Below are 14,715 nucleotides of genomic sequence, written 5' to 3' on the forward strand. Positions count from 1 at the left end.
TTAACTCTGCTTCTGGAAAGCAGAAGCTTTAGTAGCTATCTGCATTTTGGGGGTTATGATCTGTATGTTTTCAAAGTAATTTTCAAAGTAAGTTAAACAGTAAGAAAACAAATTAAAGTAAAAATAATTCTATTCAAGAGAAATTCTTAGTAATGTATTATAAATCTACATGATTTATAACAAGCTGGTTAAGCTAAGTACCAAAACAGAATTATAGAGATGATATTCTATTCCTGTCATTTTTGCATAGTCTCTGGTTAAGAGCAAGATGCAGAAATTTTCTTACAGATCATCATATAAATAGGTATGACACAGGTACAGATATCACCATTAGTTACAGTGCAAGGAAAACAACCACAAAATTCTGTATAAAGCTGGAGCACTGGAATGTTGGGAAGGATACAGGAAAATTTATCAACATACAAAATAGTAGGAGAAATTTTAATCTTTAAAAATTATCACCTAGCAAAAGCAAAATCTATGAAGACAAAAACTGGTAAAGTTTGTTTTACACAAATTTAAAAAAGAATCTGCCATGAACAAATTTAAAAGTAAAAAATGAACTAGGGAAAAATCATGTAACAGATACGATATAGAACAAATATTTTAATCATATAAAGAAACTTAGAAAGTGTAAGATGGTGAAATATGGTAATGTGACATTCGCAAAGGAATGAAAAGTTGCCCCTGGGAAAAAGTTGAAATAGTCTAGTATTCAATCATGATCTTTTGTATGTTAGGGCCAATGTGCACTCTTATTTACCATAGACACCACTGAATTTAATTCCATCACACATTTCATTCCTAATATCATCATCAGTCATGATCCAAAATGTGCCTGTGTCTCTTGAACCTTCTGCCTAGCATCTGGAACCATGTGGAACTGTCCCTTGGCTGAAACACTATTTGTCAGTGAGATCCTGCTTATTTTCCCCCATCCTTTGTTGCAGCAGTTTGTAGAATGGAGTGCTCATGCTCCCCATAGCTGCTCCCAGACCATTATTCCTTCACTCCCTTTAAAGACTTCCCTCTGGTTACTTCCTCTCAAATACAATACACTTTGGCACTTGGCTCCTACTCTGCTCCAGGCTATCCCATCATGGAGGTGGTTTTACCATGTTAGCTCCTTAGTTTCCTGACCTTATTTCCAATGATATATTCTCCACTCTATTTCAATCAACAAATTCCCATGATACCTTAAGTAATTTGCATGATCCATAAGTAATTTGCACCTGAAGTTATTAATTTATGCACCTTCTATGACATAATCTACCTTTCAGTTTCTACTATGACCATTCTTGGATTTCTGCCCCCTTGGCTATCTGCACCCCTACTTTCTCCTGGACCATTAGATCTTCTTTATTTTCAACTTATTTCTTTAGGTAGTTCAGATACCACGAGCTACCATTTTCAATAACATTTTTGCTGTATGCCCCCAACTCCCTTGAATTTGAATAACATGTCTGGAAAAACTCTAACTTCAGGTGAAATCAACTACCCATTTTCTCTGAGCTTCCATCAGGTGGTCAAGTTCTGTCAAGGAAAGTCACTGAACTTTCCCTATATTGTTTCATTATAAATTCATGAATTCAAACTTAACTTTTTTTTTTTTAAAAGAGAGAGTGAAAGAGAGAGGGAAAGGGAGAGGGAGAGAGAGAGAGAATTTTTTTAACATTTATTCTTTAGATTTCGGCAGACACAATATCTTTGTTTGTATGTGGTGCTGAGGATCAAACCCCAGCCGCACGCATGCTGGGCGAGTGCACTACTGCTTGAGCCACATCCCCAGCCCTCAAACTTAACTTAAACGGACTCTCACACTGATGATGCTTCTACATTACCCTAGCCAACTCATTCACTTTCTCTCTGCATTACCTTTTTCAAAGATTTTTCACTCTCCCAACCTCTAAACTCTGCTTCTTCCCTCCTAAAGATATCCTTGCCTCTGCTTCACAGAGAAACATACAAACACACTTTTCTTTTCATATCTAGGCATTACCCTTGTCCCCTCACTTTCATCTTCCGTTTCCAATCTACCACCAGGTTCTAAATGTTATTGTTGTCTCTTCATCGTTACCATTACATCCATAGTCCAATCTGTCACTGGCTTTTGCTGGGACTATCACAGCAGCTAACGGCTTTTCCCAAATCCCACTCTGGCCCCCATCTAGGTCTACCCTTCATCTTACCACCAGAGCTTCTTTTCAAAGTAAAATTCATCATTTCACTTTCTTACTTAAAAACCTTCAGTGACTCATCCTTGCTTAGAACACAAGTCCAACTTTTTACATGACTCTGCAAGTCTTGGTCTTTACTCTTCTCTCTACTGATAGGTCTTCATCCAGAAATGCTTCACTTCCCATCTGCCTAATTCACTCCTGCACTTCCTCCGGCTCAACCATCATGTCCTTAGGGAAGCCCTTTCTTCCAACTTCTTTCCACTTGGTCTATTTGGTCTATAGCTATTTGCATTTTGCAAGTTATGATCTGTATGTTTTCAAAGTAATTTTCAAAGTAAATTAAACACAGTAAAAAAAAAAAACAAACTGAAAGTAATTCTATTCAGGAGAAATTCTTAGTAGTGTACTATAGATCTACATGATCTATAACAAGCTGGTTAAGCTAAGTACCAAAACAGAATTGTAGAGATGATATTCTATTTTCCCCTTTATATTGGCACACCCTGAACTACTTCTATTGGTAGTTGTTACAATTTTAAGTACACATGCATTTGTATGATTCTTCACATATTATTGGTGTTTGTTACTAAACTCTAAGCTCTATGAGGACAGAAAACGAGGTTTGCTTCTCCTAAATGTTCCATCCCCAATGCCAATCGTAATGCTTAGCACATGGAAGGTGCTCCACGTGACTTATTGGATGGAAGATTTATAGTTTAAAATGAGATATTAGTTCTTATTTATTCAGTTACCAAGAATACTTAAAAATATCAATCTTGAATATTGGAAGGGTTGGAAAAATGGGCAATTGTTAGTGAAATTTTTCTGTATCATGATTCTACAATATTTATCAAAAACTCTAGAAATGGACACATGCTTTAACCCAGTAGTAATACTTCTAGCATTAACTGTATCCCAAAGTTATTGTCAGGGACATTTGAAAAGAACAATTAAACTCAGTTTCAAAGGTATTGTTCACAATACATTATTTATAGTAGTCAGGGAACAATGACATTGTCTAAAAGATGGCTAAGTAAACTAAAATATATTAAAATACTATTGGGTCCTTAAAAACAACATTCAAAAACCAACCTAAAGACATGAAGAGACATCTACAAGATAGAGTGATATGTATAAAAAATCAAATTATAAAGTCACATGTATAATTCCATTTCTATAAAATAAATAAATAACCATAGAAAATGACTAGAGGAAAAATGGTAATATGACAACAAAATTATTTCTAGGTTATTTTGCACCATAAAAGGCATTATGAACAAGATAAGAATGCTTATCTACCTTTTGTAAAAAAAGAAAAAAAATCAGTTCTCTAATAAGAGGGGATTTTAAGAAGAAAGACATAACTGAGTTCCTGAAATGAGATTCAAAGTCTGCTACAATGCAGGTAATAAGAATTTGTCGATGACCTACAATTTCCATAGTACCTTTCTGTTTTGTTCTTAGTGACTAAACAATCAAAGAAAATATTTGAGAGCTAGCAATAAATAGATTAATAAAAATTACAAATACCTGTGTAAATCTAGAAATGAGAGAATCAAATATGTTTATCCCAAGAAACCAATATCATATCAAGAATAGAAAGTCAGGGGAAATATGCTGGGTATTTATCATATTGGTTATTTTTTAAACTAAAATAAGGATTTAATAATATTGTAAATAATTAGAAAATTATATAAAAATTATCTTCTTGGGCTTAATATTTATGTAAGTATTACTGTGTTACCCCTAAGAAATTATTTTGATGCACACAGAACTTTTAATTAAGTTCTTATTAAATTATGTTGTCTATGAGATAGTGTTTAGTTTCGGTCATGTTTGATTATGTTCTTTAAGCCAAAATTATTGACTTGATTTTTCATCTGTTGCCACAGACTGAAAACAGACTTTATTATACCATACTACTGACTTAGTGGGTTCTTTCAACTTCACAGTTTCACCTAAGAGTTTAGTAGAAGAAACAAAGAATAATTTCCAAGTATCTTTGGGACTTTGTAGTCAAGGCTCAAACTGGCAAGGACATTAGTGGTCTGGTGATTAGTTGTCATAGAAATCACATGACAAAAGCTGTATTTTAAAATGTAGATTATTTTAGAATGACACTAAGTAGTTCAGAAATAGAAGCAGTAAAACTACTTATCTTAAAATTTTGAAAACACATTTGGAAAAAAATTTGGCTCATTTCTGCTTAATTTGTCATATAATTTTGCATGGGGAAATTCTATTATTCAAACCAAACATAATTAATATTGCTTTTTTGTGTAACTGTCAGACATGTGGTTATTATACAATTTTATGTTTGGGGCCATTTAAAATAATGCCTCATGAAAGATCATTAGATTGTGAAGAAATACTAAAAGCCTTGGGCAAGGGTTTTAGAACGGTTCTGGAAATGGTTTATCAATTTATTTTCCCTAGGAAAAAATTCAGTTTATTAGGTCTAATACATTTATTCTAGGCTAGATGTTTATGACCTTTATGGCAGGTAAAACCTATTTTTTCTATTTCTTAATTTTTTAATTAAGAAATAATGAACTGGGCTGGGGTTGTGGCTTGCAGGTAGTGTCCTCGCGTAGCATGCTTGAGGTACTAGGTTTGATCCTCAGCACCACATAAAAATAAAATAAAGATATTGTGTCCACCTATAACTAAGTAATAAATATTAAAAAAAGAAATAATTAAGTAATTTTTTAAAATGCAAAATGCAATATTTGAAATAAGTTAAACTAGAATTATTAAAATAAGCCGTGAAAAATACTCTGTTTAATAAATAGTAAGGGAATGACCATTTTATTTTGTGAAATAAAACATTCTTTACTTGTCTTTTCGCAATAATTCAAAAGTAAATACTGTGTTTTATTTACATAGGTTCCTTATACCATACACCAAAGAAAAAATAAAAATAGTTTCATAGTATTTCAACTAAAACAAAATACACAGTGTGTGTCATTAGGTATTTCATTTTTGAAAGAAAAAATGAACAGGTTACCTTGCATGATATGAACATATGTTATAACATACATGGTTTTTTGTTTGTTTGTTTATTTTGTTTTTTGGTACCAGGGATCGAACCCAGGGTTGCTTAACCACTGAGTCACATCTCCAACCCTTTTTATTTTGGGACAAGGTCTAACTAAGTTGCTGAAGCTGATTTTGAACATGTGATCCTCCTGCCTAAACCTCCCCAGCTGTTAGGATTACAGGCCTGCACAACCATGCCCGGCAACAGCATGTTCTTAACAGGTAGATTTATTCATTCTAAACCAAATATTTCATTGAAAAAATTATAAACAAATGAACAATGCACATGAGCAACACAAACACACACATGTACATACACATACATTCACCAGCCAATCTTTAGAGACAGATGAACAATTACACTCATTACTCACAAGAATAGAAAAGGTAAAAATCTTATCATGAATAGGCAAAAGCAATGTGAAACACCTTAGTTGAGAGCTGGAGATATAATGTGGATCTCAGAAGGAAAAGAAATAAAATATCCACAATGCCACTAGTGAGTAGAACAGAAAAGAGAAAAGAAACAGCAGGATTGTTGTAGTTGGTATTTCTCACATGGCAGTCATTACCAAGTAGGTGGTGCCTCTGGATGACTTGAGAGAATGGAAAGGGAAAACAGAAGCTGTTTCCTAAGGTGAGGACTACAGGTGGTAAATGTGCACCAATCTTTACACATTTATTTGTTTTGTTTTGTTTTGTTAGTATTGGGGATTGAACTCAGGGGTACTCAACCACTGAGCCACATCCCCAGCCCTATTTCGTATTTTATTTAGAGACGGGGTCTTACTGAGTTGCTTAGTGCTTTGCTTTTGCTGAGGCTGGCTTTGAATTCGTGATCCTCCTGCCTCAGCCTCCCAAGCTGTTAGGATTATAGGCAGGCGCCACTGCACCCAGCTACACATTTATTTGAGGCATGTATTTATTTTACATTTTTAAAAAATGCTTTTTTTTCATGAAAATTGCATTTAGAGGATCAGAACCAAGAATAGCAATATTTCTTCTGCATGGGGCTTAAGAAATTCTTAAGAAGTTTGGAAAAGCATCTCTTTCACTGATTTTACTCTTCTCTTGTCCCATTTTAGAACTGCTGTTGTCAGGCTTGGGGTGTAGTTTAGTGATAGAATGCGTGCTTTCCAAGCCTGAGGCCCTGGATTCAATTCCCACAACAAAAAATCCTCAAACTTTCCTTCACCACTCCCACCACCTCCCCAAAACCCTGCTAATAAATGTGAAGAACTATTCAGAACTCTTTAAGGAACTATATAGAATACAAGTGTAATTATCTGGTCAGAGGAGATATACATTATCACCCATATAACCTCAATGAGATACAGGGTTCTAAATTGAGCCCAGGTTCAGGAATTCTCGTTTAAGTTTCAAATATTGAGACCTAAATATGTGCCTGGCATTATCCTAGCAACTAGCACAATGAGAAGAATTATATTACCCAAACTAAAAATAATGCAATTTAGCCATCTCTCCAGATCTCAGAATCGTATAGATCGTTTGGAAACAATAATTTCCAGGAAAAAAAATTGTGGTTAAAATTCATTAGTATGTTGCTTACTTGGAAGGTAAATACCATTTTCCTTTACCTCTGAGGATGTGTTATTTCAGATATTGTATAGATGTCAGTAGAAGTACACCAAAGAGAAAAAGGAAGGAACTTGTAAATAATATCAAACAAAGACTACCTAGACCATCATACCTGTTGACTAGGTATTCCCAGTTGAGCTGTATCCAATTCCATGCCATGCTCTTCCCATAGCTATTATAGGAGATATATTGAATGACTGTAAACACATCCTGAGTTTTAATAAGGTTTGGGTCCTTGAGCAAATCCAAATACCTAAGAGAAGTCAAACAAAAACAATTCAAAATGTTCACTGTTAGCTAAATGCCAATACAGTATAACTTTTGTTCCTGCAATTCAGTAGTGAGTTAAATATGATAAATGATGAAACACAATTTAAAAAGGTTCAATATTTTTAACTGTTTTTAAAGATTAGCCCATGATTTTGAGAATTTGAGAAATATGAACTATAGGAACATTAAAAAATTAAATTATTGCCAGGTGTAGTGGTGCACACCTGTAATTCTAGCAATTAGGGAGGTTGAGAGAGGAGGATTGTAAGTTCAAGGCCAGCTTCAACAACTGAGACAACTGAGTGAGAGGAGGAGGGGGGGGAGAAAGAACTGAGGATATGGCTTAGTGGTAAAGCAACCCAGGTTCAATTCCTAGTGCCTCCCCCCACAAAAATTTAAATGGTTTTATAAATACTAAAAATAGAAAAAAACATAGTATTTTAATGATCAACCTTTAAAAATAAATGTATGGAGTTGAACATAAACACTTAACTCACTTATGTGTTATCCCACTAAATTTAAAAAAGAAGTTAGTAAATGAAGATAAAATATTTATGCTCTTTTTAAAAAATGGTTAATAGTTTATGCTCTTATTCACTGTAGGAAAACACAAAACTTGTTTACTTTTCCCTAGATTATAAGAAAAAATCTCCAAATGTAATCTATATGATTAGATTATTTGTCTCTAGTTATAACATGATGCAAATACATGAACATAAATGACCAAATGGATACTTTTATTAAATTTATGCAGTGGTTGTACCTAGAGTTGTATTTCTCCCTGAGGCTCTACATAAGGGCATATTGGTATTAGAAGAGTGTTTCCAAAGAAGATCAGCACATATTTTATTCACTATGATGACATCTGAAAAATAGATATCTATTGCTGATAGAATTTTCATATTCTTCTAGTGTTGGGTTTCCATAGCCTCTTACCAATTGGCATGATTCATTCACATCTTTAGGGAGATAAAAGATAATAGGTAAACCAAGGGCTGAGTGTTCAATTTGAGTTGTGAGAAAGTTTCAGTAATCAGCATATGTCAAAGAAAAAAGATAATTCTACATTTCTTTCATTTTTATTAGCATGTCAAGAAACAACATACTTGACCATAGATGTGTACCCTAATTGAGACTGGAGAAAACTCAACCTTTAAAGGAAGTCCAAGTCACATGGGAAACTGAACAACATCACTCTCTCCAGTCCTCTGAGGGTGGGCCTGCAGTTGAGTACCTACCTTTGTGCTAAGTCCATTATGGTATAGGTGACTGTCAGTGAATGTAGGCAGAGTGAGGTGAACATGTTAATGGGTGTAAGGTGATGCTCCTGGTTCCCTTAACTTGTGAACTGTATAGGGGAACTTAGGAGATTCTTCAGTCTAATAATAAGATATAGGATTGCCCAAAGGGCTGCTGGGAAAACAAAAAGGCCACACAGCACAGGTACTTTATGAACAGAAGAAAATGACCAGGAACACAGCTTTAATGTCTGGAAAATGTACAGTGTTCCAAGCAGGTAAAACATGATCTATAAAAACCCAGCGGACTCTGGTCCATGACCAAAATAGGTCAACACCTTAGGGCAAAACCAGGAAGGACCAGAATTCTCTTTCTCCATCACAACATGATGACTTATGCCTCCCTGTATAGGAGGAACATGTGGAAGAAAAGGAACTTGAGAAGACCGGACATTTGTTCCAAGAGACCATTTAAATTAGAATTGTAGCTTAACAAATGATTTAAAAACTAGACTGGCAGACAAAATTAGTATCAGCTGTTCCCCATCTTACTGGCTCATCACTCAACAGCGTACAAACTTTTGGAAATAATCAGAGAGCAAATAAAGATACTACCCTTTTTTGTACTTGCAGGAGGTAAACCTGTACTCATGAAATACAACATATTTATCATATGTGTCAGATAAGAAAGGAATTCTAGGAAAGCTTTTACTATAGCCTGGATTTTTCAGAGAGCCTTCTTTTGTTCTGTCATCGTTAAAAACTGAAAGACTTTGTAGGTGGTTGAAGTGACACACTCAAATGTAGGACAATTGCCTTGATTTTTTTTCTATATTTAGTTTTTAGTTGTAGGTGGACACACAATATCTTTATTTCATTTTTATCTGGTGCTGAGGATTGATACCAGTGCCTCATGCATGCTGGGCAGTGCTCTACCACTGAGTCACAACCCCAGCCTCCCCTCTCACCCTTCCATTGTCTCAATTAAAAAAAAAAAAGTTTACTGGGCTGGCATTGTAGCTCAGTGATATAGAGAACTTGTCCAGCATGCACAAGGACCAGGATTTGATCCCCAGCACCACTTAAAAAAATAAAATAAAAGCAGCTTACTAAGTCCACTAAAATGATCTCTTTTTTTTTTTAAGGTAGTACAAGGTGTGGCAACTTGTCTTTTACCTTAAAAGGAATATCTCAACATGCACGAAACCATTGAACTTCCTGGAACTGCACTGAAGTGCTGGGCTCCTAAAGTTTTGCACAATTTATCCTCTACCACTTGGCCCACAAGAGTCTTACTACAGCATCTAAAGTACTTTCTAATATATCCTTGGTAGATATAATCAGCACAATGCTATGAAAGTCATGACAAGTATAATGTTTTGAGGGATGTTAGGATGATCAATTTCTTTTTAAATCTAAATTAAATTTTAACTGATACGTTAAAAACACAAAATTGTACATATTAATGGGGTACCTGTGATGTTAAAATGACCAGGTTCCTAATGGGCTACCTTATAGCAGAGAGTTATATTTAAGGTAATGGAGGCATATTGCTGGCCCTGCTAGGCAAAAGCAAACCTCTCTTGTAGTCTTTTCAAACTGTATTATTCTGTAGTTTACTGTTTACATTCCGCCTCTCCCAAGAAGTTGTGAGTTGCTGAAGGATAGACATTATGTTTTATTTACTTTTATTTCCATAATCTACATGTCTAAACCTACATAGAAGGGGCACTACAAATGGTGGTAAAATGAATGATAAGTAACTCATACCACAAATGAGAAAAAAAAATGAATTAAGGCACAAGCCAGTCAATTTGGGGCACAGGTAAAGAGTGAGAAAAGATTCATAGATGGGCTTCAAGCAGTCTTTGTACCTTCTGGGTACAATGTAAATGTGTGTGTGTGTGTGTGTGTGTGTGTGTGTGTATACGTGTGTTCATGCATGTGTATATACACTGTGGCAGAACTCCTCTTTCTCTGATGATAGAGCCTAGTTTGGGAATCTTTAGATATCTTTGGTTCCTAGGGAAGGCAGATCGTTACCATAACGCCAAAGATTTATGATTGGCTCAAATCAATTCAAGTCCATCCTATTCAGCAAATGATCAAATGATAGACAGGGAGTGTGACCCACATTGATTGCATCTCAGTCTGTTCTGGATTATAAGGGGAGGTGAACACAACTGTTCTCTAATTATAAAGACAGAACCTTGTAAAGATAAGTTCTTTCACTCCTTTCTTCCTCTACTGGACATCTTTGGTTATGACAACATGTTTGGAGCTTTGGAAGTCACAAGACATCCTACACCTTGAGCATGGCAGAACAGGAGCCTGGGTTCTGGATAAAAATATCACTGCACCCCACAGGAAACCTACCTCCAGAACATTTTTATATGGGACTACATTTCTTTATTCTTTTGCTCAATCACAAGATGGATATTTTGTTTCTTACATGAAAAATAATTTTTAATGGATTTTTTTTGGGAAAAAGACATAATGCTTTCTTAATCAGAGTCTTAAAAGACTGTGACATATAAACTACTAAATACCATTAATATAAATGAAATGAAATCCCAACTTGGACTAGGGGTTTTTCCTCAGTGGTTGAGCACTTTCCCAGACTATGTGAGGTCCTGGGTTTGATCCTTAGTGCCACAAACACCAAACCCTTAAAAAAAAAAAAAAAAGACACTTACCTTGCCAAAAGAGTAACATTTTTCACTGATGCTAATCCATAGAGCAGTTTTTCTTTTTCTTGCGCTAATGAAGTTTTCTGGTATTGCTCTAGAGTATAGTTCCATGAAGCTTCATTTCCAGAGTTCTGCATTCCATACCGATAACCCAAAAGACGGAGATTTACAGGAATGCTAGACAAGGAAGCAAAGTTTCAGAGATGTCAGTGGCTCATTTCTCAGTTTAAAGTCTTCTAGAAATAAAAACAAGGTGAATAGTCACCTCTTGCCTGTCCTTATCCAGTCCTCAAATAACTGGGAAGCATTATTCAAGGCTTCTGGTTCTCCCATCTTGCAGGCAAACCCTAACACAGAGGCACGGAGTAACCTTAGAACACAGGCAAACACAAAGCCAGGGTTTAAGCACTTCTCAACATGTCTTAAAACACACAAATAAATACTAAATGAAGATTAATTTTTAAAAGGTGAAAAATTACTTTGTGAGGTGGTTGCCAGTATCATCCCATCCCAGAGAATCTGCAATGGGCTTCACTTGATCTTGGAAGTATTTCTGAAATAAAAAACATCAGGTTATTACCATGAGTAATAATTTGCTACCTATCAACAGTCTCCCATTTATTGTAATCTGCAGTCCCTTGTTGTAAGAATTTTCCTATTAGTTTTGAAAACTCTGGGCCTGACTTTAGGAAAGGAATGTGTTCCGTTTTTTTTTTTTTTTTTTTTTTTTTTTATCACATTACAATTTTGCTTCAATCATGGGGACATAAACCACCTTGGATATCTTTCTCTAATGTTTTACAAAACTTTGGGTAAGCCTTTTTTTTTTTTTTTTTTTTGGACGAGGAATTGAACCCAGAGGTGCTTAACCACTGAGCAACATCTCCAGTGCTTTTTACTTTTTGTTTTAAGACAGGTTCTTGCTAAGTTGCTTAAGGCCTCACTAAATTGCTTAGGTCAGCCTTGAACTTGTGACCCTTTTGCCTTAGCCTCCCAAGTTACTATGATTACAGGTGTGTGCCACCATACCCAGGTGTTTTCTTTTGTTTGGTACTGGAAATTTAACCCAGAGGTCATTTACAATTGAGCTACTTCTCCAGCTCTTTTTTATTTTTTTATTTTGAGACAGAGTCTTGCTAAGTTGCCCAGATGACCTCAAACTTGTGATCCTCTTGCCTCAGACTCCCAAGTTGCTGGTATTACAGGTATGCACTACTACACCTGGCTGAGTAATCCCTTTTTAACCTCCATTTCTTAGTTATTATATGAAATAAGTAGAAAACACCTGACACAGTTCTAGCATTAAGAAAGTTGTTCAAGTATTGATGAAATAATAAAAATAACTGATATTTAGGATTTACAGAGAACTTTCATATAATTTGATCCTCACAAAGGCAGATGAGTGTTGATGTTCCTATTGTTCAAAAGGAAGCTAAGATTTACAAATATTAAATTAATTGCCCAACGTCTTTCATTTAGTAAGTGAAAGAGCTAGAAATTCAAATCCAGATTTGGTTTAAAATTACAAGTGAACTACCAAAGTGCCACAGACATAACAAAGCAATTTGGAATGACTATTTTACAACAAAATCCTGATGTGGAAATAACAGCCTCAAGAATAAGGAAATATTATATTTGGGGAAGAATGTTCATTTTAACAGAGATAAATCCATTTAAGGTAAGATCCAGTTAGTATTTACAGTTTAAAATATTATAAATTTTAAATAAAATATTTATTATTGTATTTATTCTAATACTCAGATTTATACCTTATGCAATATACAAAACTACACATACTGATATGCTTCAAATTGAAAAAGAATAGATAGCATCTCCTTAAGTTGATTAGTCAAGATTGCACTTTGTTTTGTTTTCACTTGTGAGGTAGCGATGATATGTCCCCTAGGAGCTTCTTCCCTCAGAAACCATCCTATTTTACTAATGACTAAACGTTTATATTTTTATTATAGCAGCAACATCACCTCAATCATGGGGTATAGCTCTTTATCATCTTCAAACATGCTAATGATGTAAGTTACAGCTGAAATGGCTCTCTGCCATGGTAAAAAGTTCTCTTCCATTTTGAGATACCGGGTCAAGTTCAGAGCCACATCATAACCCAGCAGTTGAGCTCTTAAAAAAACAAAACATGCACACATACATAACTAATTAGAAAACAGATTTTAGTTTACATTTGGCTAAAAGTACCAACATATGGGGGATCCCCAGTACTCCATATTAATGAGAATTCTTTTATTAATCAATTAAGAAATTGCACTTACTATTGAGGACCAATCCAAAGGTTTTTGTTCAAAATGATATATGAGTGCGATAATAGAATGAAGAAAACATAACATTAAGATGTACATTTTTAAAAAGTTACTATGGCAAAAATTCAGATGAAACCAAAGCCATTTTGATATGTGGTTAATAATGATGAATAAAAGCTTTTAAATTTTAAGTTCACAAACTGATTAGAATACATAAAGACTTCATTATAAGTGTATTTTATTGAAATTATTTACATTTAATATGAAGAAGAAACATGAAGGGTAGTACGAATCATGGATGCTTTAAACAAAGCATTAAAACTGAGCTTATATTTCCAGTTGTAACATCTCTTTTCTTATACATTTCCCAGTAATCTTCATAAATAAAAATGGACTTTTCTCTTCCAAAAAATTTGAAGGTACTATTGACATTTCAAAGTTTAAAGAATCTAACTTCTCCTCTCCTCTAAGACATCTTAGAACCTTTTGAAATCAACATTCTCAGGACTTGTTACACCTTTTAATCTTAGCCTAGATTTCCAAAAGAACGTTAGATGGAAATTCTGTCTTTCCAAATCACATTTTGAAAGTTTAAACTAAAGGTTGATTTTTTAAAATTATTGAATTTAGGAATATTGATGCATTGAGTGCTATTATGTTTGAGATCATTTTAAAAATAAACAATAGTGTAATTATGTATTGATTCCTCCCTTAAGAGTTTGCTTAGAGAATGTATGAGTATTGGAAAGATAGGAGTATAGTTTGTTTTCAGTTCAAAGATCCAATTCTTCTTCATATGTTCTCAGTTCCTGCTCTGATCTAGAAGGATTTCTATTCAAGAGCATTCAGCCTCCCTTAACAAAAGCATAAAGAATTTTGAGAAATGGAGTAGCTTATTATAAAGAATGTTTATTAACTAAAAAATTATAGAATTTTGTGTTGACATTTATGACTTGAGAGTTTTCTAATGTTAGTGATTCTATACTTTCTCAACTGGATAGAGCAACATCTAGGCCTAATCAACATTATCTTGGGAAACTTCTAAAGAATCATTGTCACTCTGAGGATCAAATTAGTGAAGTGGTTAAGAAAAAATTAGGAAGAATAATAGACTCTGGTCAGAAACCAAGTGGGCCACACATTTCTAGAAAGTGAAAAGATTCAGAGGAATGGGCCTTGGTTACAAAAGCCAAGAGAATTGTCTAACTGGGAAGAAGGAGGAAAACCAAGGATCTAAATACGATATATTCAAGTTCTTTGAAAAATTAATATCCTAGTCTATTATTTTTTTCCCAGTACACTTGATATGCAGTGGTTCTACTCTGGTATTGCTGATTTTCTTGATGTCTGAGTCACAGAACCAGAACACTGGACAGGGAGTGAATTGTTGCTGGTTGATAATAATTACATGGATAATACTTAAAGAATT

General features: G+C 34.5%; 1 protein-coding gene across 1 annotated transcript in view; it reads right to left on the reverse strand.

Annotated features, from left to right (window-relative positions):
* Positions 1-14,715, reverse strand: part of Enpep (glutamyl aminopeptidase) — an 82,360-nt gene that overhangs the window by 4,641 nt on the left and 63,004 nt on the right. The window contains exons 14-18 of the mRNA XM_027935472.2: positions 12,999-13,149; positions 11,496-11,569; positions 11,282-11,386; positions 11,023-11,193; positions 6,931-7,071 (exon numbers count right to left, since the gene is read on the reverse strand). Of these exons, the coding sequence (XP_027791273.2) occupies positions 6,931-7,071; positions 11,023-11,193; positions 11,282-11,386; positions 11,496-11,569; positions 12,999-13,149 (642 nt within the window). The remainder of the gene's footprint in view (positions 1-6,930; positions 7,072-11,022; positions 11,194-11,281; positions 11,387-11,495; positions 11,570-12,998; positions 13,150-14,715) is intronic.

The sequence above is a fragment of the Marmota flaviventris genome, chromosome 7, assembly GCF_047511675.1.
Source record: "Marmota flaviventris isolate mMarFla1 chromosome 7, mMarFla1.hap1, whole genome shotgun sequence".
In the NCBI taxonomy this organism is placed as follows: Eukaryota; Metazoa; Chordata; class Mammalia; order Rodentia; family Sciuridae; genus Marmota; species Marmota flaviventris.